The 23,080-nt window shown below is 39.5% G+C and overlaps 1 protein-coding gene across 3 annotated transcripts; it reads right to left on the bottom strand.

Annotated features, from left to right (window-relative positions):
* Positions 1–3,043: 3,043 nt before the first annotated feature.
* LOC131248659 (28 kDa ribonucleoprotein, chloroplastic) lies at positions 3,044–20,307 on the bottom strand. Of its 3 annotated transcripts, XR_009172328.1 has the most exons (6): positions 19,806–20,307; positions 5,482–5,583; positions 5,067–5,369; positions 4,493–4,698; positions 4,169–4,294; positions 3,044–3,723 (listed from the first exon to the last, which is right to left on the bottom strand). XR_009172328.1 is itself a non-coding variant. In XM_058249042.1 (4 exons), the coding sequence occupies exons 1-4, from the start codon at positions 20,214–20,216 to the stop codon at positions 4,648–4,650; spliced, it is 867 nt and encodes a 288-aa protein (XP_058105025.1). In that variant the 5' UTR covers positions 20,217–20,307; the 3' UTR covers positions 4,326–4,647. The 3 variants fall into 3 exon arrangements, 1 of the variants encoding a protein (XP_058105025.1); XR_009172327.1 differs by lacking the exon at positions 3,044–3,723 and having other exon boundaries at positions 4,124–4,294; XM_058249042.1 differs by lacking the exons at positions 3,044–3,723; positions 4,169–4,294 and having other exon boundaries at positions 4,326–4,698.
* Positions 20,308–23,080: the final 2,773 nt, after the last annotated feature.

The following is a 23,080-nucleotide window of genomic DNA, read 5'->3' as shown; positions in this document are numbered from 1 at the left end:
CACAGGCGCAAACTCTGCTCGAACTGTTCGGAGCTACTAACCGAGCCGAGCCGAGCCAAGTTGAGTTAGAGCTGGGGTCAACTAGTGGTCGAGTTGTGCCAAGCTCGACTCGGTTCAACTCGTATACAGCTTTATTTAAACTAAAGACTATAGCTAAGAATAACCACTACTGGATTATCGCTACTGCTAGTCTAGGCTGAGGTAAAAGATAAATTGATAGATTAGCCACCCCCACTAGGGATCGATACCAAATCCTCAGTGTTGAAACGAGGTATCTTTCACTCAGTCTACCACTTGAGCTATGGACCAAGGTTATAATAGATTCTTTCATATGTTTCTTCCATTACTCCAATAGTTATAATAGTCGAAAAACCTTTCTCTAAATCATTCTTTTTATTACGTTTCTTCTTTTTTACGATTCCTCTTATTTCTACAAAGCTTTTTTTTTTTTTTTAAACACGCACACACACTCACGCCTTAGTGGGATTTCACCACCTATATATGGGTACTGGAACCCTTGACCGGGTGTTAAAACTCCTAAGAGTCTAACACCGGAGCAAGAGCAAGGACCCATTTCTGCTAAGCTTTGTTCCCTTTCTCGGTCATTCGTTCCGCTTCCGTATGACATGATTTCCTTTCGTAACATCCCGTTTTGATCGGCTAAAATCAGCAGGTGGCAGAAAATTCCACACTTCCTGTATTGGAAGAGGTGTACTCCATTGCGGAAGATGTACCCATGGTGTCGACTATGGTGTTGGCGCCATGGGTTGTACTATTTATGGCGGTGCCAAATTTTCGATAGAACTAGTTTCAACTTCTTGCCGAATTGCCACAAGTGTTCTTTCGGCAAAGAAAGTCATTATTCAATTCATGCTTTAACCATTATTGGCCATCCATTTGCCTAAAGTTTTAAACTGAATTTGTGACTGTTTAGCGATATGTTGAATTCCCTTTTGCATTCCGAGCATTTTGACTGACAAAATCTAAGAGGCTCAACCTGAGATGAGGATGCTCCATCCAAATTTAATGAAAATGGTACCGGATTTGGTAGCAAACCTAACTACTTAGGTGTTTGATGAACTTGTCTTTGGCTCATGATTTCGCAAAATTTTACATGGATAATCAAAGTTTTACCACGCGCACCAAAAATTATTATTTTTTGCACAACGGTTACAAAATAAATATTGATAACCACCATGTAATTTTTAGTCCAAAATTGTTGGCACTACCGGTTGTTTCTTTCACCATCATGGCATGTCTAAAATCAAATTGATTTCCGAGTAAATGACCGATATGCAGTGAGCCCATGACTTGTGCTGCTGGGATTTGATACACATGCCACGCGTGTTAGCATGGCACATGTGCGCAAGCTTTAGGTCGCTTATCGGTCGGCCCCACCTTGAGCGTGCCACCACCCGAAACTAAGGATTGTGTCAAAACATTGGGCAGTGGTCCATGTTCAACGTGAATGTGTGGCCCAGCTAATAAATGGCCAGGATACAATGCTAGCCGTCCAACCAGCGGCCATCAAATAGACAGAACTAATCAGCAATGGGGCATACAGTTTGTACGACGTGGGGGAATTCGTTGCTTATACACCAACGAACAATGTGGGGTGGCCCCATTTTAACGCCTAGCTTAAAATCAAACGCGTAACTGTGGTTTTTCACATTGAATCTGAAATGATAGCAGTTAGCAGTTTGGTAGTCAGTCCCTCGCAGACAGAGAATGGAGCAGAGCTAGACCCAGTTTGTTATTTTTACTCTTTCACAACTGATTTTTAATGGGATTGGATTGAACATTCAAACAAAGGAGTTACATTCAACAATTGATGGACCTGAGAACAAGATAAAGCTTCTATAAGGTTTCTGTAATAACAAGATCCTCTCTTGCTTCATTTGCCTCTCTCCAAACCACAAGCACATCACCGTTTTCATTCCAAGTGAATGGTAAGCGCACATGGATGTGACAACATGGCACATACCTTCAAGACCTAATGCATCCATCAGATTGTTCAGACGTCGTACATGTTTTCCCTATATATATATATATAGTTCAGCTAACATCTGGGCTCCAATATTGGAAACAGGTGGAGTGTTGAAAAAACTTAATCCAAGTTTTTCAGAGATGTATGTTTGCAACCTGATTCTTGGGCTAGAGCATTGATGAAATGGTGCTATTCTGATAGACAGATTGTATCCCAGACATATCGTCCCATTTTGGCACGTGTGGGAGCTTTAGTGCACACGCATGTGGGCTTGGCAGATCTTGATGGACACTATGGTGGTAAAAAGAGAAAACAAAAACATGGGTTCTTTCTATTTATGCTATATCAGCTACAATTAAAGAGCTGGGCACGGGACAACTCGACTCGACTCGTCCGACTCATTCAGACCCGACTCAGACCTGAACCGAGTGGGTGAGTCGATCCGAACCAAGTAGACTACATCCAATCTGAACTCAAACCGAGATGAGTTCAGGTCACCAGTAACTCGACTCAACCCGACCCAAAATCCAACTCGGTACTGACTCGACTCAGTCCAAAACCCAACTCGTACATATAAATAAATAAAAACTCCAGATTTGATGGATACCTGCTGCATTCAACCCGACTTGGTACCTGTGACTAGGTCGGACTCGGTCCGGATTAGTCCAGGCCAAACCTGGACTTAGATCAAGTCAAGCATGCTGGACTCAGTACTGAGTCGGGTTGAGTTCGAGTCAGGTCTATTTCAAAACCAGATCGAGTCGGGTCAGCCCTAACTCAGTCCAACTCAACTCGATGCCCAGCCCTAGCTACAATTACAATTGTATTCATAAATAAACCAAGTAAAATTAGACAAAGAAGATAAACCAAGTAAAATTAGACAAAGAAGATAACAAAAGGGGTTTCATGTTGCCAAGCACCCCTCAAAAATCAACTACTGTTTGGATATTTCACACGCAAACCAGTGTTTGAAGTATCAGTATCGCTACAAGTTTCGCTTGTCGCGGATACGGAAACAATATCGATATCGCTGATAACCATAAATGCAAGAAAACCTGGGAAAAACGGTAGAATTTTCAATGAAACTTCAGGAGATGCTAAAATACACATGTTTACATATTTAGGAATAACAAATTTGCAAAAAGAATGTATACACAATAAGTTTTCACTTAATGGGGGCTTAAAAGCATGTGTCATCGTAAGAAACAGTCTAACCATCCCATCCATCCAATTTAACCACCCAATCCATCCAACTCATGATATTTAATAGGGGCTTAAAAGCAGAATATTGACAACTCATGATATTTTGCAAAGAAATCATCAACAACATGAATGGAATCAAAAGATTGTGGTCTTGATATCACACATGTTGCGATAATGATAATATTGAGATATTATGAATATTAGCAACGACAGATTGAAAACTGCATACAAAAATGCGCTCATAAAAAAATTGAAATAGATTTTTTTTAATAAATAAACTTTCTATGATATCTCTACATTGGCGATATTATTGAAATATCACCGATGCACTTGTGATACAAGCGTCACCTAGAATTTACATAGTAAAAATTTTTGGCAATACATTGGCGATATTGATACATCCACAATACAAGCGATGCCTGGAATTTACACGATTGAAAAATATTGGCGATATCGATTCGTTGGTGGTACTAAGTAATACATTGTTGATGCTTGGAATTTCTAATACTACTGGTGTTATCGGTATCGCCAAGCTGGAGATAACAATAATATCGGAGATATTTCAATAATATCAGAGATAATTCAAACAATGCACGCGCCTCATGTGTCACCCACATGCATGTAAAAACAGGGTATTTTTGTGAATTGTCACATATACAAAAATACCCTTCATTTTTCACACGTGGGTCACACATGAGCCAGGTGTGACATACCCAAATAACTACCAACTGTATAGTACGGATACCTGAGCCTGTGCAAACCAGACTTTTGGAAAGGATGGAGAAACCAATAATGAGAATGCAATCTTAATCGTGATAGAACAGCTAATGACATGAATTTGTAAGTTTTGGTATTGTAATTTTATTTAAGTCTGTCCTTTTACCAGCTTAATCAAGCCAACAAGTTATGAAACTGCAGTCATCGCAAAGACAATGGAGCAATAATACAAAATAACTTTGTTATAATACTGTAACATACCTGGTTGGATCAATATACCGTGTCGGGTTGTAAGTACATGTGTATGTATGCATGTATACATGACTGGATTTTGTTGCAATTGCCATGTTGTACAGCCTGTCTCTGTGTCCATACCCATGATAGTAACTATAAAAAATCAAACAATGAGATCGCTTGCTCGAAGCAGCCAAAACAATTGAGTAATCTTGTTATAGGATCATGATATAAGTATTCATAGAGATCTTCACAAAACACAAAAAGTACGGATTAATAGTCGTGGATGGGGAATTCCTCCAATATCGGGATCTGATGTTCACATCTAGTAAAAATTTCAGCAGCACTCACTCCGATATGAGACACAAGCATGGCGAGTTCAGGAATCAGCAGGACCATGCAGTATGGTGGGCCTAAGCTACTCTTGTCTTTTCTAGATTTATGAGGGAATTTGGCTCTGATGGCAAGAAATAGTCACAAAACTTTTTGACTGCTACCATCATGGCTCACTCCTTTTTAAAAATTTCCCTCACCAATAATGTACGCCCACGGAACTCCTGTTCAAGACAAATGAACAGGAAGTGTCAATGAAACAAGAGTAGAAAGATTGTTTTGACCACTTTGGGTTTGAGCGAGTGGGTTTTTTTCTCGCTTCTTTCGGCCCTAAATCTCAATTGGGACAAGAACAGGAAGGTCCTGCTTTTACCCCAATTAGGATTTGGATGGAGCACTTCCCAGTTCCCATCCACTAATGAAAGCAGAAAGCAGAAAGCAGAACATCGCATACACCCTCAATCAAATTGCCATTTCAGGAGGTAACTGCCTGTCAAAATTGTACAGTGAAAAAAGAGAAGAAATGAATGAAGAAGACTGAAAGAGATGGACCCTTATGCATGAAATCATAAAGAAGATAAAATGACTTTACCTTTCCACTTGAAGATTTCGCAGCCTCAAGTTCTGCAGCTGAAGAGAAGGAAATAAATCCATAGACACGGCTTTTCCCTGCTTTACGATCGTACAGAACCCTGGTGCTGACCACATTTCCAAATTGGCTAAAATGTTCTCTCAAATCTTCAGGTCTCACAGACCATGCAAGATTGCCAACATACGCTTTATACGGGCTTTCAAAAACTATGTTCTTCATGGCAGAATTCAGAGCACCGGTATCTTTTTTTCTAGAAAATAAATCAACTGAAAATCTAACGTGCATTTCACGCCCACCTAAATCCTAGAAAAAGTAAACAGATGAAAGAGGCATGTTAAAATCAACAGAAAGAAGAAGAAGAAAAAGAACAAAATAGAAAAGGTTTAAGTTCCACAGCGGCTTGTTTGGAACTTACAGATCCATCCAAAGCAGCAATTGCTGCTTTAGCTTCAGGAATAGAACTCATCGTAACATAACCGGATCCTCGACTTAAGCCCGTCTCAGTATTCCGTGAAACCTACAAACAGTCGAAAGTCCAAACCAAATTTTGATAACTTTAAATCACTGAATCTTATATACAATTGCACGTTAAATGCAGACAGAGGACAATTACATAAGTACAGAAAACCAAACAAAAAACCAGCGCAAACCATCAAACAACAAATCATTCCACAAATTTTCTTTTTTACTTTTTCCACCTAATGGATAGTATTTCACTTGAAACAAGATGAATAGATGACCCAGAAAGTAGGGTCCAAAAGTAAAGTCGACAACCTTAAAATATGGCACTTTGCATCATGCAAGATAAATGTTTACTTGTATAGGAGTCGTCTATGCATTGAAAGATCATGCTGGCAACCATTTCATTCATCATGCAGCAATAACTCAGCATCAGCAAAATCATAGAGACACCAAAACATGCTCTCCATGGTAACTACAAGAAAATTCTGGTACGGAAGCATGTTCCTTAGAAAGTGAAACAAAGCATAGGGATCAGGGAGAAAAATCAAGTACTCCGACGAATCTGAAGATATTGAAAACTTCTCAGAAGAACAGTGCAGAGTTTCCTCTGTTGTAAAAACATATAAGTAAGAATAAAATAAATAGGTTATCATCAACTGTTTACAAACATAATATACAGCTTGAGGATACAAATCTAAGGAATGTAAACAATAAGGAAATACAAAAAGATACAAGGGAGAACCAGAGAATATAATCGATATTATCTAGAGAAAAAAGCAATGAACTCTAACATGGCAACAAAAATTCATCACCATTGGCTTCAGGATGAAGGATTCGAAGGTATTTTCTTGATTCCCTTTTTCTTCTTGTGTGATTGTGTGAAAAACCTCCTTCTTGGGTCAACAAACAGGGCTGTTTCGCAAGAGGAATATATTGTGAAGTTCTTCCTTTGCTATCATGTGGTGAGTGAGTGTAGAAAGGCATGGGAGGATCTTCAGCAGCAAATCCTCATTCTTGGGTTGACAGACAGGGAGTTGTTTCTCGGTTAGGAGGAATGTATTTTGGAACTTGCTTCCCTATGCCATCATGCAGTGTGTGTGGAAAGGAATGGGAGGATATTTGTCAGCAGATCCTTCTCTTGAGAAATTATTACAAGAAGAATCCCCACCTCAATGGTGGATTAAGCTTCGGTGTATGGTAGCTGGATCTTCATCAGCAAATCCTTCTCTTGCGAGATAATTACAAGAAGAATTCCCGCTTCAGTGGTGGATTAGGCTTCAGTGTGTGGCCTCCCTCATGTGGTATGTGTGGAAAGGAAAGGGAGGATCTTCATCAGCAAATCCTTCCCTAGCGAGATTATAAAGTGAAGAATTCCCACTTTAATGGTGCATTAGGCTTCTTTGTGTGATCTCCCTCCCACACTCAAGTGGTGTGTGTGGAAAGGAATGGGAGGATCTTCACCAGCAAATCCTTCTCTGTGGAGACTATTAAGGGCCAGTTTGCCTTTGTGGAAAAAAGATAGAGGAAAATAGTGTTTTCCAGGAAACGCCATTTCAAAAAACAACGAGAAATGAAAAGTCATTTCCCTTTATTGCTTTTCAACAAGATTTTCTTGGATTTTTTTAATTTTTTTTCAGTTCCAAATCTGTTGTTTGGGAAAAAAAAGGGATTTTTTTAAAATGAAAACTTTACTCAAAGACAAAAGGCTTGTGTGCACTGAAGATGGGTTGTGGCACATGCATCACACTCTTACAAGTGACACATTGGCACTTGTGGAATGTTTGAAGATAGATGGGGGCATATGTTCTACATGTGGCATATGTGAGGCACTTAAAGATGGATGGCAACATATAGCGCAATAGCACATACGGTACAATTTCACATGGTACTTGAAGATGAGAGCGGCATATGTTGCACATGTGGCACATTGGGGCATGTGGCATGTTGACATACTTGATGATGGGTGGTTGTACATGTCACATATGTGGCACATTGGCACATGTATGGTGCCTTAAGATGTATTGCGCCACATTTGGCACATGTGGAGCACTTGAATAGACATTTGCACATGTGGGGCACTTTAAGGTGGTCAGTGGCACATGTTGTATATGTTGCACATTAGCATGTCACACATGTAGTGCTTAAAGACAGGCAACGGCCATGTGGCACATGTGGCTCAACAACACATGTGGCACATGTAGGGCGAAAGGTGATAAGGGTGGCATGTGTTACACATGTGTGGTGCTTTAGGATGGGTGACGGCACATGCTGCACATGTGATGAGGGGCACTTGTAGATGGACGGTTGCACGTGTGGGGAACTTAGAAGATAGGCGGAGACACATGTGACTATCATGTAGGGCACTTTAAAAAAGAAGGGCCATTCTTTTGCCGTTGGGTAGTAATCAGGATTTAGATATCCATCGGTTGATGGGGCTCAAGAAGGAGCATTTTTCAAGAACTGAGAGGGAAATGGAAAAGGCATTTCCATGAAATTTACAAAAAAACAAAAAACAAGGGAAATGTCATTTTCACGAAAATGACGTTTCCTCAATTTACATTTCAACAAATCCAAGCGGACCCTAAGGGCCTGTTTGTTTTGCTGTAAATGGTGGGACTTAAATGAAAGAATGTGTAACTGCATAATTATTGCAAATGAAAAGTGTTTGATACAGGTCGTAATTACAGGCGACTTTCAACCTGGTATTTACAATCGTTACAGGGGATATCTTCATGATTCCCATTGGAAATCCAAGAGAAATCCCACTTTGTTCTCGAGGCTAAGACAAGACGCCTCTGCAGCCATGGTAGTCCTAACGCGCACCCAAATTTGTACTCCCCACACTCTTTGGCCCCCACCATGATGTATGTGTTTCACCCATGTGTTTTTCAAGATTATTTTATGATATGAGGCCACAATTGAGTCAGATCCAAATCTCAAGTCGACTGCATCACAGGAAACATCATTGATTGGACACTCACCATTAGAAACTTCTTAGAGGCCACAAACATTTTCCTATGGTGTGGTCCACCTGGGATTTAGAGATGCCTCATTTTTTGGGAGAAAACCTCTAAAATCATATGGAAAAAATGGACCTTTGAAGTGGATAAAACGCATACATATTGTTGGGGCCCTAGGAGCACCGACCACTAGTCTGCGGAGCACCATACCATGGAAAGCATTTGCATTTCCCTCCTTCAACCACGAATCAAACGCTGGGAATTAACAATGATGATTGATTTTATTATTCACTTTTGAAATCAAACAAAGAAAATAGTAGGGGTGAAATGGAGGAAATTCATACCATTTACGATGGTAAGTAATGATTACTCAATTGCCTGCATTTGCAAGTAGTAAATTGGAAACAAACAAGCCCTAAGGGAAGAATTCCCACCTCAGTGATGGTGGAATAGGCTTTAGTGTGTGGACTCCCTCCCTCATAACCTTGATGCTTGCCTCCATTCTCTTGTAGTTAAATAAACTACTCACTATTTAAATTCACGTTCCTTTTTTCCTTGTAAGTACCATGAGTCCAAAAAAAGCACAGCCTTTGTTGTTTTCCTTGCTTTTTTATCCCTTTTGTTGGGGTTCTCTAATTTTTTAAGAGAGAAAGTGATGTTATTCTAGATTACTATTTCTTGATATGATTATGTGTGATTTCAATGTTTTGTCAATAAGTTGTTTGTGTTTAGATTATAATAATTGGTTAGTATTAGAACTATGTGAACATCCTTTGCTTCTGATGTTTCATCATTTAACTTTATTTGTCAATTTTATTTATTTAATTAAAATATTATTTATTTGTGTACGAAAGCGGAGTTCTGATCTTCTGTGAGTTGTGCTGCAAGAGACCATTTCGTGGGAATAGGCCTTGGTGGACCCCACCATGATGTGTATGTGAAATCCACTTCGAACATTGATGCATCAGCCCATGTGAGGCCCAACACCTAAAAATCAGCTGGTTTGTGATTCACATGGGCCATACCAAGGGAAATAGTTGGGAGATACACACACAACCTTGATTTTTACAAGGCCCATCGTGATGTGTATGTGAAATTCACTCCGACAATCAGATGCATCTTCACACTTTAGGCCGCGGGTAGGGTGAGTGTGCATACCAACGTCCAGGATCCAGGCGGGCAAACCGAGGGAGGGCTGAGATGGGCCACAGTGATGTGTATATGAAATCCACTCTAACCATCTAGTGTGTCATTGCACATTGGGTGTTGGGCCCAAAAATCAGGTTGGTTTACAATTTAGGTGGCCGGCACCAAGTGAAATAGTTTGGAGGGTAACCGTCCCCCTATAAACTATTTCTGATCATGCAGCTCACCTGAATCACAAACCAACCTGATTTTTAGGTCATGGGCCTAAAATGAGGTCAGGTACCTAATGGTGGAAGTGGATTTCACATACATATTGCAGTGGGGCCCACCCAAGCCCCCATTAGTTTTGCTTGCATGTAAGTCCCCTACAACACAGCTTGCAGGGGACAGACTCTCACAAAAATGTTCCCATGCCTAGATTTTTGGAGTTTGCAATGAAGAGCCACTTTGATACTTGGCATCTATGCCACCTATGCAAGTAACATTGCACGAGGGGCTACAGCCATCTAGCTTCTGTTTCCACCCTTTAAGTGTTTTCTTTTCAAGGTGGCCTTGTGTCTGTGTCAAGAGGGTCACTCATTTGTGTGGTTCCTTGACAACATTCCTTTTGTGGTGCTTCGTTTCGTTCTTGCTTTATTAAGTGTGGTTGTTTTTCTAGAAAGAAAAAGGTGAACAACCAATCTCAACCACTTGTCCAATGAAGCAGATGTATTTGTTCACTATAGCTTTGCGAGCTAGTACGAGAAGTGTATTATAAAATATTGAATTCAAAAGCCATACACTTTCACACAATAGACACTGCACTTCATTAGAAATTTCTTCGTGGAAGCACAAAAGCATCATGACGGGCATGAGACTTGAATAAAATTCTGTAAACAAAAACAGCTTCTTCATTTTTGTAATTATATTCAATGTTTAAGGGTCCATTTGATGTAGCCTAACTTTCAAGTGAACCTTCAGCAACAGTAACTAGTACATGTTTTCCTGTGCATTTTGGTGGCACAGGAAACACACATCACATAACATTACTTCTCTGCTGCTGCTTTTTTTTTGTTTTTTTTTGTGAAAGGTATTATGTCTCCGCTTCTTTTTTTTTCGCCAAATCAAGATTGGTAATTTGTAGCTTAAACTTGAAATGTAGCCCATTATTTATTTGGGCAGTAGAACTGAAAAACTCAGGACATCAAACCCATCCTAAACCCATTAAGGGCCCGTTTGGCCGGTCGGATTGGAAGGTATTGGAGGGTATTGGAAGGGATTGGAAGTTAAATCCTGGGATTGGCCGGGCGTGCCAAACAGAGTCGGTGATCTGATCCCAATCCCATGGGTCTTGAGACAATCCACTGACAACAGCATCATTACCTTTAAATCCCATCCAATCCACCTTAATCCATACAAATTTGCCTGAGACGTGTTTGGTTCGAGGGATTCGATGGGATGGGAAGGTTTAATCCCGGGATTGGCCGGGCGTGCCAAACAGACTAGATATAGCAATCCAGGGCAGTAGCAATCCCATGTATCTCAAGACAATCCACTGACAACACCATCATTACCTCGAAATCCATGCCATCCACCCTAATACCATTCAATCCCTTTCAATCCACCCGGCCAAACGGGCCCTAATATCATTTTGAGAATAGAAGGTGGGATCCAGGAGATGTAGAAGGAAAATGGCTCAGGAGCGTGGAGAAGCACTTCCAAGATCAGGGACAAGCAAAGAGAAGTTGGGAGGATCCATAGGGAAGGAATGAGGTTTGAGGTAAGATTGGGTGACTGGGTGAGATTTTGGGAAGCAACACCATTTTTGCTAGGGGAAAAAAAAAATGAAATTTTGAGAGGATGTGTGCATGGTTTATGAAACTCTACACATGGGTTCCCCAGTCCTTGCAGGGTGGACTCTTCAAAAGAGCTAATGGTCAAAGTGTCCTATGAAACTTTGGGAGGTAACCATCATGTAACATCGCTTTCAGAAGGTACTTGAAAGGATGAAGAAGTGGAGCTCACTATCCTATTGGGCATACTTAACAACTTGTGCCTTGCTTGTCATGGAGAGGATAAACGCATTTGAAAATGGATGCCGGCAGTTTCTCATACTGCTAGCACCTACTTTCCATTCCCCATATAAGGTTGAAGGCTCCCTTCCTTGCTTATTGGCTTGTGTAAGAAGGAAAAGGGAATTGGTACATCACCATCCTCTTGTTGGGCATAATCAACAACTTGTGCCTTGCCCATCATGGGGAGGATGAACGCATTTGGAACTGGACAAGTGCAGTTTCTTACGCTACGAGCTCCTACTTTCCCTATGTAAGGTTGGAGGCTCCCTTTATTGTTCAATTGTGAAAGAAGGAAGAGGGAATTGATACATCACTAGTTCATCCATTTCAATGTACCATGAAAGATTTGGGGGTCTTTATAAAAATTTTATCAGCATGGCTTGGATGTTCAATTGGAAGCTACACAACATGATGATAAATTGAGGCTAAGGACAATTTCTAGCAAAGGGCAAGATCTTGTGAAGAATGCTTCCATTGGACGTCTTTATAAGTTTGGAAAGAAAGAAATACCTGAACTTTCAAGCACAAGAAAACCAAAAGAACCGAAAAAAATAAAAAATAAAATAAATAAATAAATAAATATAAATAAATAAAATAAATAAAAAAACCCTTTAAATTTTGCATCTAGAGTTTCAAAGGATTAACACCTCAGTTTTCATTTATAATTGGTCATTAGTGGTGAATGAAGCCCCGAGCCTCATCTGGTGCCTTTTTGGTCTTGCCCCTCTTTGGTTGGTGGAAGCCCAACTCGAATGACTCCTCTAAATGCAATCTAGGATATGTGGGATTAGGGGAGCGATTACAGATGATTAAAGCAAGATCATGATTGATGTCTTTAGGCCTAAGGTGAGGGAGACGCAACTGTTCTGTGTGTGTTTTCAGCTCTCCAATCTGATTACTGTCGATAGAGCTGGGCATCGAGTCGAGCCGGACCGAGTTAGGGCTGACCCGACTCGATCCTGTTTTGAAATAGGCCTGACCTGAACTCGACTCGACACCGAGTCCAGCCTGCTTGAACCGATCCGAGTCTGGGTCTAGCCTAGACTAATTTGGACCAAGTCTGACCCAGTCAAAAGTACCGAGTCGGTTCGAGTTGGCATCGATTCAGATCAAGAGATGAGGGAGGGAGTGGAAAGGAGAGAGAGTGGAGGGTGGTGATGGTGGTGGGTGGCTCCCGGGTTTGAAAGAGGAGGGAGGGAGGGAGTAGAGAGGAGAGAGAGAGTGGAGGGTGGTGATGGTGGTGGGTGGCTGCCGGGTTTGAAAGAGGAGGGAGGGAGGGAGGGAGTGGAGAGGAGAAGGGGGGGGGGGGGGGGGGGGGGGGTGATGGTGGTAGGTGGTTGTCGGGCTTGGAAGAGGAGACGGAGGGAGAGGGAGTTTCCTATCAGGTCGGGTGCGGCGTATAGGGTTAGAGATACTTAAAAATTAGGGTTTTTTATTATATATACACCTGAATCCGAGTCAAGTCAGTTTCAGATTGAGTCGAGTTTGACCGGATCGAGTTTCAGGACGAGTCGGGTCGAGTTACTGGGTAACTCGAACTCGTCTCGGTTTGAATTCGGATTGTGCGAAGCCTACTCAGTTCGAACCGACTCACCCATTTGGTTCAGGTCGAGTTGGGTCTAAACGAGTCGAACGAGTTGAGTGAGATGAGTCGAGTCATCCCGTGCCCAACTCTAACTGTCAAAGGCAACTCTATGAAGTCATTTCTTAGGCTGGAAAATTGCTATGAATTGCAAAAGCTTCTTATACATTTGATGAAATATGTTACATCACCTCCAGGCTTAAACATTTTGTTTGCTCGTGTCGGGAAAGATGGAATACACCAATTTTAAAATTTCCATGAATGGAATTACTTCGAATGCATAACCATGATTGTCTTTTTAGTTGCACGGAAACATGCACGAAGATGAAGGAGAGATGTTGATTATCCACCACAAGGATAGACAACAATATACATGCTATAAGACCTTTAAATTTGGTGAACTAGAGTTTTAGGGCCTGTTTGGATGCCTGTAACTTTTTTAAGTTGTAAGAAGGTTACATGTAAGTTACTTACAGGTGAAAGAAAGTTACAGGTAATCCTGTTTGGATGTAAGTTGTAACTTACTTACAAGTAACTTACTTTTTGTGTTTGGATAATTTGTAACTTTATTATAGGTAATAAGTTGCATATTCACGCTAAGTAGATCTTGAAATAGGGAATCGTTGAAAAATCAGATTAACGCGTAAAAAAAGTTGGATAAAATTATTCCATTTTATTAAGCCCATGTAAATGTATAGTTTGGTTGATTCTTAGGCTAAACAAATCAGCAAGTGGGCCATAAAAGTGGGCTCATGTTTTCAAAATGCTTGTAATGTAGGAAAAAAAAAGAAAAAAACTTGAAGTAAGATATCCAGGCAAAAATTTCCCACAGGAGTGACTCTTGTTGGCAAGGATAGGTTAAAGAGAAATCACAAGCATAGGAAGCTGCTTCTACCAAATTCTGCATTAGCAGTCAAAATCTCAAAGTGGGACATTATTAAAATGGACCAATATCAAGGGACTGTTTAAAACCAGATATCTTAACACTTCGATGTACCCTCAATTTCTCACCATTTGACAACAGGCAAGAATCCAGATGCAAATGGAACTTGGGACTGTTTGAAACTGGATATGTTAACAATGCAGTGGGCACTCAATTTCAAAACACCTGAGGAGGTGTAGGAATCTCAATGCAAATAGAAATTAGGAGTGTTTAAAAAACCATATGTTAAAACATATTTGGGACCTAGTTGGGGACAAGTTGCACTGACCAACAAGCCCCACTTATACAAAATGAACAATGGAATGGCATTGATAAAATTCTATACATTATGTCACCACTGTTTCATGTGGTGTGGTCCCACTATGATGTAAAACAGATTTGGGCCCCACTATGATGTATTTGTTTTATTCACACCATCTACCCATTATTCTAAATCATTTTAAGTCATCAGCCCAAGGAGTGAAACAAACATTACAGTGGCCCAAGGAGTTTTTAAATGGTGGACTTTCAATCATTACTATTTTGTGTGGTGTGGTCCACCTGAGATTTAGATATGCCTCATTTTTAGAATCAAGCCATAAAACGATCTAAAATAATGAATAGACGGCATGGATAAAAAAAATACAAGATGCTGGAGCCCACAGACCATTGGACATTACCCACGCCTCTAGCCAAACTGCCTCCGTCAACCCCGACGGAAAAAATAAGGGCATGTTTGGATGCCTGTAACTTTTTTAAGTTGTAAGAAAGTTGCATGTAACTTACTTACAGGTGTAAGTAAGTTACAGGTAATCATGTTTGAATGTAAGTTGTAACTTAGTTACAAGTAACTTTGTTTTTGTGTTTGGATAACCTGTAACTTTCTTACAAGTAATAGTTGGATATTCACACTAGATAGTTGAAATAGGGAATTGTTGAAAAATCAGATTGACACATAAAAAAGATGGGATAAAATTATTCTATTTTAATAAGCCCATGTAAATGAATAGTTTGGCCGATGCTTAGGCTAAACTAATCAACAGGTGGGCCATAAAAGTGGGCCCATGCTTTCTAAATGCTAGTAATGTGGGCAAAAAACTCGATGTAACATATCCAAGCAAAAATTTTCATTTCCTTCACAAGATATGTTTACAATGCTTTAAGGGAAAGAAAGTTAAAAACAAATAACATCAAACTAAAGTAATCTATTTAGGAACCATGTTCTCCAACCATACATGCCTTTGGGCAGGGGACACACTATGAAGGAACCCATATATAAGATTCGGCCGATTTGAAAGGAACCTAAAAGCCTTATACATCATATCTTCATCAATAGTTATCATGTTCTCCAACTCTTCCCATAATTTCGCTGTCATAAGTGCAACATCAGTTGTAGACTTAAGGGCGACAAATTTGTCTATTTACCCGCAAAAACCATCAAATCTTTCTACGACAGTTGATCCGATAGTAGTCTTCTTTTTCTTCGATGGCCCTGGAGTTGAGGTTCCTGAAGTTCTTTTACTACTTCCTCCAGATTGTTGAGTTTCAGATTATGTCACATCCCAAAATGAAGAGTCCATGAGCGCAAATGGTTTATATGCATCGAAGTTAACTGGAAACAATTGGATATCACCAAAGGCATGAGTTGGCACACCATCTTCTTCATCAAGATCAGCTGGATTCGTGCATAACTCCCCGTGGCAGAATCATCTCCGTATATAGACTCGAACTGCTTAAGCAGTGGGAATGACTTATTCCAAACCGTTGGTTCGACAGTCACGTATTTTCTTTCATCGTCCCAGCCAAATTCACTCTTGCTCAGCACAAGCTTATTCAACAGATATTTGCTCTTCAATAGTCGTAATCGATTCCTGTAGTTCTCACTACTCACATGCACGGAAAATGTTTCTTCCACCATTTTGCACACTTTGTTGATAGTGACCTCTCTAAAAGCATTATCGGCTTTTCTTCATAACAATGCTTCATTAACTAGTATATTAGCTATACATTCATCCATATAGTCAATCCAGTTGATCTGTGTCTTTCGGCCTCTATTGCTTGGATTTAAAGGCTGCGTCATTCCTTAAAAAGATATCACATTTGAAAGTTACTTAAGATATATCAATCGCAAAAAAAAAAAAAAAAAAATTTTAAAACATTACTCTAAATTGCATCCACAAATTATTACATTCATATAGGAAGACTAAAATCAGGATATGAGCATTAATATTCATTACAAAGAATTAAAAAGAAGCATATAGTTATCATTGCGTCGTGGATTATAGTTTGCCCACATATCAGAGATGCAATTGCAAGTCTAAAATCTTTCCATCGCTTCTTCTCCCTTTTAACCATGACGAATTCATTCTCAAATTCGTCTTCATCCTCATTATCACTAGATTCGAATTCTCTGTTAATATCTCCATTTGTGTCAACATCCTCTCCCATATTGTCGTCGTTATTATCATTATTATACTCCAAATCAAGATCTTGATCATGATTTTCATTCACAATGTGATTGTGCAGGATAACACATGCATGAACTATATTCACTTGTGTGCACATAGGATAGGCCGGGGCAGTCTTCAATATAGGAAATCATGCTTTTAATACTCCAAATGCACGTTCTATAGCATTCTGTAACGAGGAATGACGAAGATTAAACAACTCTTCTTTCGTCCTTGGCTCGCAACCCTGCTTGAATTCCTTAAGGTGATATCGAACTCCACGGAATGGTGCTAGGAAACCGGGCATATTTGCAAAACCAGCATCAACTAAATAATATTTGCCTACAAGAAACATAATCCCGAAGTTACTTAATTTTAAGGTACATATTAACTAACTAATATGTATTTGTTGATTGACTTGAATTAATACCTGTTGAGACAATCAATTTATTATTTCGGCTTACAGCATCTGCTAACATTCGTGAATCTGAGGTTGATCCCTCCCACCCAGCTAGTATATATTGGAATTTTAAATCAAAAGAACAGCTTGCTAGGACATTCTGGGAGATATATCCCTTTCGATTGCGCCACTTAGCTTGCTCCTTCAAACCGACCATGGCTGGAATGTGTGTGTCGTCTATGGCTCCAACACAACCCTAAGGAAAAGAAGTATAACGTATTTTTCCTTACTTTAGGATTGAATTTATAAAATGCAAAATATGTACTTACTAACCTGAAAATAAGGAAAAAACCTTGTACTATTCAATATCTCAGGAGGCAACCCATTCCCGGGCGGTTTTAGAAATTCGGAATGTAGCCCGACGATTGCGTTAAGCATCCTATTGAAGTGACGACTAATCGTTTCCCCATAATGGTTGAAATGATGTTGCATTTAGAGTATTAAAAGCATGATTTCCTATATTGAAGACTGCCCCGGCCTATCCTATGCGCACACAAGTGAATATATTTCATGCATGTGTTATCCTGCACAATCACATTGTGAATGAAAATCATGATCAAGATCTTGATTTGGAGTATAATAATGATAATAACGACAACAATATGGGAGAAGATGTTGACGCAAATGGAGATATTAACGGAGAATTCGAAGCTAGTGATAATGAGGATGAAGACGAATTTGAGAATGAATCCGTCATGGTTAGAAGGGAGAAGAAGCGATGGAAAGATTTTAGACTTGCAATTGCATCTGATATGTGGGCAAACTATAATCCACCCACAAAGCAATGATAACTAAATGCTTCTTTTTAATTTTTTATAACGAATATTAATGCTCATATCCCGATTTTAGTCTTCATATACGAATGTAATATTTGCGGATGCAATTTAGAGTAATGTTTTTTAATTTTTTTTTATTTTTTTTGCAATTGATATATCTTAAGTAACTTTCAAATGTGATATCTTTTTAAGTAATGGCGCAACCTTTAAATCCAAGCAATAAAGGCCGAAAGACGGATCAACTGGACCGACTATATGGATGAATGTATAGCTAATATACTATTTAATGAAGCATTATTATGAAAAAAAGTCGATAATGCTTTTAGAGAGGTAACTATCAACAAACTGTGCAAAATGGTGGAAGAAACATTTTCCGTGCATGTGAGTAGTGAGAACTGCAGGAATCGATTACGACCGTTGAAGAGCAAATATCTGTTGAATAAGCTTACGCTGAGCAAGAGTGGATTTGGCTGGGACGATGAAAGAAAATATGTGACTGCCGAAGCAACGGTTTGGAATGAATTAATATAGGCAAAACTTGATATAAAAAAGATTAGAAATAACCATTCTTAAGCAGTTTGAGTTTATATACGGAGATGATTCTGTTACGGGGAGTTATGCACGAACTCCAGCTGATCCTGATAAAGAAGATGTTGTGCCAACTCATGCCTTTGATGATATCCAGTTGTCTCCAGTTGACTCCGATGCATATGCACCATTTGCACCCATGGACTCTTCATTTTGGAATGAGACACAATCTGAAACTCAACAATCTGGAGGAAGTACTAAAAGGACTACAGGAACCTCAACTTCAAGGCCATCGAAGAAAAAGAAGGCTACTATCGGATCAACTGTCGTATAAAGATTTGATGGCATTTGCAAGTCAATAGACAAATTTGTCGCCCTCAAGTCTATAACTGATGCTGCACTTATGATGACAAAATTATGGGAGGAGTTGGAGAACATGACAACTATCGATTAAGACATGATGTATAAGGCTTTTAGGTTCTTTTCAGATCGGCCGAATCTTATACATGGGTTCCTTCATAGTGTGTCCCCTGCCCAAAGGCATGTATGTTTGGAGAGCATGGTTCCTAAATAGATTACTTTAGTTTGATGTTATTTGTTTTTTACTTTCTTTCTCTTAAAGCATTGTAAACATATCTTGTGAAGGAAATGAAAATTTTTGTTTGGATATGTTACCTCAAGTTTTTTGCCCACATTACTAGCATTTTGAAAACATGGGCCCACTTCTATGGCCCACCTGTTGATTAGTTTAGCCTAAGCATCGGCCAAACTATTCATTTACATGGGCTTAATAAAATGGAATAATTTTATCCCATCTTTTTTATGTGTCAATCTAATTTTTCAACGATTCCCTATTTCAACTCTATCTAGTGTGAATATCCAACTTATTACCTGTAAGAAAGTTACAGGTTATCCAAACACAAAAACAAAGTTACTTGTAACTAAGTTACAACTTACATGCAAACAGGATTACCTGTAACTTAACTTTCTTACAACTTAAAAAAGTTACGAGCATCCAAACAAGCCCTTACCTGTATCTTTGATACAGGTAACTTGAAAAATAACTCGAGTGCCTGTATCATTTTCGCCTCTTTCTCCTGTAAGAAAGTCACAGGTTGAGAGAAAGTTACTTGTGACTTTCCTCTCCCAAACACCAACTGTAACAAAGTCACCTGTAACTTTGTTACATTTTAGAAAAGTTACAGGCATCCAAACAGGCCCAGGGAAGGAATTTCTCTGGGGGTAGGGATATAGGAAAGAAAGAAGTATCTCAAAACAAAACCCTACACCCATATTTATAGACTTACATCCTAGAGAAATCTCAGCTAGAGATTATTCAAACACAGTCACATGAAAATTCAAGATTTTAAAATTTTATAATAAAAAAAAAGATTGCATTTACCTCTACAGACTGCACCGTTCCGTACGGCTTGAAAACCTCCAAAAGCTCGGCAATGTCACAGCTCCTGGGAAGATTGCAAACGTAGAGCTTGGACGTCTGAAGTTGAAGCTCCGGGCCTCCGGATAAGCCGCCATTGCCGTCCTCTTCCGACGCTTCTTCTTCGGGCTCAGTAGCCGCTATCGGCTCTTCTTCAACAACTGCTAGGATTCTAGGAACCCTTCTGTTGGTGGCAGAGCGGAGCACCGAAGCAGGGCAGTCCAGGGCGTGAGAGGTAGAGAGAGAGGAGGTGAGGAAGGATGAAAGGGGATAAGGAAAGTGGAGAGATGAAGAAGGGAAAGAAGAAGGGTTGAAGCTAGCGCAGGCAACGGTTTTGTTAGGTAGGGATGAGGTGTAGGAAGCAGCTGCTGCCATGGCTGAGAGAGAGGTTCGAAGCAAAGGAACAAAAATGAACAGTGGAATACGGATATGGAGATGAGCGGACGCTATTTTTTTCGGGTTTGAAAGCGGAGAAGAGAATGAAGTCCGGCGGACCAGCGGAATTGGCGGTCCTCCTTGTTCTGATTGGTTTCATCGGAACCATTCATCAACTGGGCCACGGACCAAAAGTATTATCTATGATCCAAAACATTCGGTCATCTTTTGGATGGACGTTTTCTAGGGATAGTTCCGTAATTATCCGGGCTACCTAAAATAGTAGAGGTGGAAAATCCAGTGGCCCACCTCGGATGGCCCAGGCGAATTTAGTGAAATTGATCGTTGGCTACGGACCGTTGATCCTTCCAGTCTACGTTGTAGGGAAGTCGGTCGTTAAGAACACATAAAAGAACAGTAAAAAGGTTAGCGTTAAAAACAACACCTTCGGTTTTATAATTCGAAACAGCGCCCCTTATTTTTTATGATTGCAAGTACTTCTCCAGTGTTAGGGGGTGACGTGAGAGGAATTTATACCGAATTTAAAACTAAGGGGAAAAAAAGGATGATTATATGTCATCCCAACAAACCATGCATACCCATCTTCAATTGTAACCGATAGCTAAGAGCAAGGCCTGATAGAGATCATCATACTAAGCATGTGAAATTAATAACCGTCAGGCAGCAATCGAATTGTCGGTAACGTCAACAAAATCTCGAGGATCTCCCAAGATAGTTTTGGGAGAGATTTGAGGATGAATATCAATCCAATTGCTGTTGTAAGGGTAAAGCAGTCATTTTTCTTTTTAAAGTAGTGAAATTATAAGAAATGTCACATATCGATACTACCCACCCAGGATGATAGGCACCCCGTAGCTAATCCCATCACTCAATATGACATGTTTGCCATTAAAGTTGTCAATTCTTATATATAAAAAAATCATGTCATTCTCGACAAATAAAAATCATTCCTTTACTTCAAGACAATTTCTCTACCCAAGTGTGAAGGTAAGAGAGGAGAGTGAGGGCATACGGTGAGAAAAGAGTCTGTAAGAAATGAAAGTGTGATATTAAATGAGTCTATTCAAACCATATAAACCTTTCAGTCTATCAACTTTAAGCATAAAAAGCTATCTTAAGTAGTTCAAGTTTATCAAAGTAAGGTTAAGACTTGATACCCATGATCATCTCTTCTTATAAGGAGTGTGGTAGCTCTCCTCCTCCTTTCACGTCTATACATGCGCTGGGGCGATCCAATTGGCCATTTTCATTTTCTCTGTTTGCATTATAAATTCTCCTTCTCATATACCTCCACTTATCCTTCAAGTGACTCTTGACTATATGCTCCACGCCCTACAAAACTCTCAAATCCTGGCATATCATAAGTCAAGTGTCACTTGATTTTTTATTTATTTTCATCTATTATTAACATACTTGCCATTTCTTTTTGCCTTTTTTCCTTTCAACTAACATCTCCTTAAATCCCTATTCAAGTTGAGACATTGCGATATCCCTAGTAGTAGTTTGAGTCAAGTAGTAGTTAACTAATCGGTTTCTGACGTTGTTTGTAATCAGGTAGTTACTTAAACGGGAGCATCCAAAACTCTAAAAATTCTAAAATGTAAGGTAGAGACTACATGTAAGTGTGAGCAAAAAATGGTGATTAACCTCTTCATTCTTTGTGACCAAAGTCTTTACCTAGAATCTATAACCACGGATCATATCCAAGAGTCATCTTAGTTGGGAATATGTGATTCCCTAGCTCAGGGTGATCCATGAGTATAATCGATCGTGGATTCTAGGCCTATATCGACTAGTGACGACTAAGTCTTTCAACCACACCTTTTTAAGTCTATTTTGTACCCATTCCAAAATTAAAGGACACTCCACGCCATGCCAAGCATGGTAGCATGCGCACTTGCCCTGCATAGAAAGTGTATACAACCAGTTATCATAGTAATGTAAACGAAATGTACAATGATCATTACTTGTCTCTCTGACAACATCTGCATTTGAACACCAATTCTCATGTGTGGTTAACCAACGGTAAAATCATAATGAATGACATTTTTACATTACTTTAATGTCAAATCTAATTAAAATACAATAATGACGCTATTTGATTTGAAGGTTTTCTCGGTAATGCCATGAAAAAAGTGTAATGCTTATAATTTTCTTCACATATCTTGTTAATACACTTGCATCTAGCTGATAATTCTCATATTTAGTTTGATGATGGTAAAATTATAATGATAATATTTTTCTTCTCAATATAGGGCAATTGGTGAAACAAAAACCTTTAGGTTTGAGTTGTTTTTGCTTTCACATGGATTGAGCCATCATGTGTATATGGTGTCCAACCCATCCAATAGGTTGCTCTAACAAAAAATATTAAACACTCTATAAGCAAAGCTAATCAAGTCATTAGGTCGACTACACCATTGGGGGAAAGGACAACCAGCTAAAACCTTAAAAGTCATGGTAAAGAATTGACAAACTTATAATAGATGGACCAATACTTAGAAGACCGATACTTTAAGGCTTATAAGTTGGAAGATGAGGAGGCTGACCGATTAGCTTGAATTTTTTAAGTGTCTGGTTTTGAAAATGAATTACCACTTGGGGCACTTGATGATTGGATCAATCTAATTTTGTGAAGTGTCCCGTTTTTCAAACTGAAATGACAATACTAGGCAGATTGGATGGCACACACACACACTACATTGCTTTCATTCGTCTGCTACTAGCTGCCTAGGATTGGGTAAATTGGTGAAGTGCTCAAGAATAATGATAAACTAGTTAAGTGCTCAAGGATGATGATATTAAGTGCCAACAAAGTGTGTTGAGGAGTTGATAATGAATTA

Source organism: Magnolia sinica, chromosome 6 (genome assembly GCF_029962835.1).
Source record: "Magnolia sinica isolate HGM2019 chromosome 6, MsV1, whole genome shotgun sequence".
In the NCBI taxonomy this organism is placed as follows: Eukaryota; Viridiplantae; Streptophyta; class Magnoliopsida; order Magnoliales; family Magnoliaceae; genus Magnolia; species Magnolia sinica.
The sequence above is the reverse complement of the archived record's forward strand: the minus strand, read 5'-3'. Positions and strand labels throughout refer to the sequence as shown.

Coding starts and splice junctions, on each gene's coding strand:
- LOC131248659 (XM_058249042.1), bottom strand. CDS start 20,216: ATGGCAGCAGCTGCTTCCTACACCTCATCCCTACCTAACAAAACCGTT. Junction 5,584..19,805: donor GAACGGTGCAGTCTGTAGAG/GTAAATGCAATC, acceptor GACTGTTTGTAG/GTTTCACGGAATACTGAGAC. Junction 5,370..5,481: donor TTGCTGCTTTGGATGGATCT/GTAAGTTCCAAA, acceptor TACTTTTTCTAG/GATTTAGGTGGGCGTGAAAT.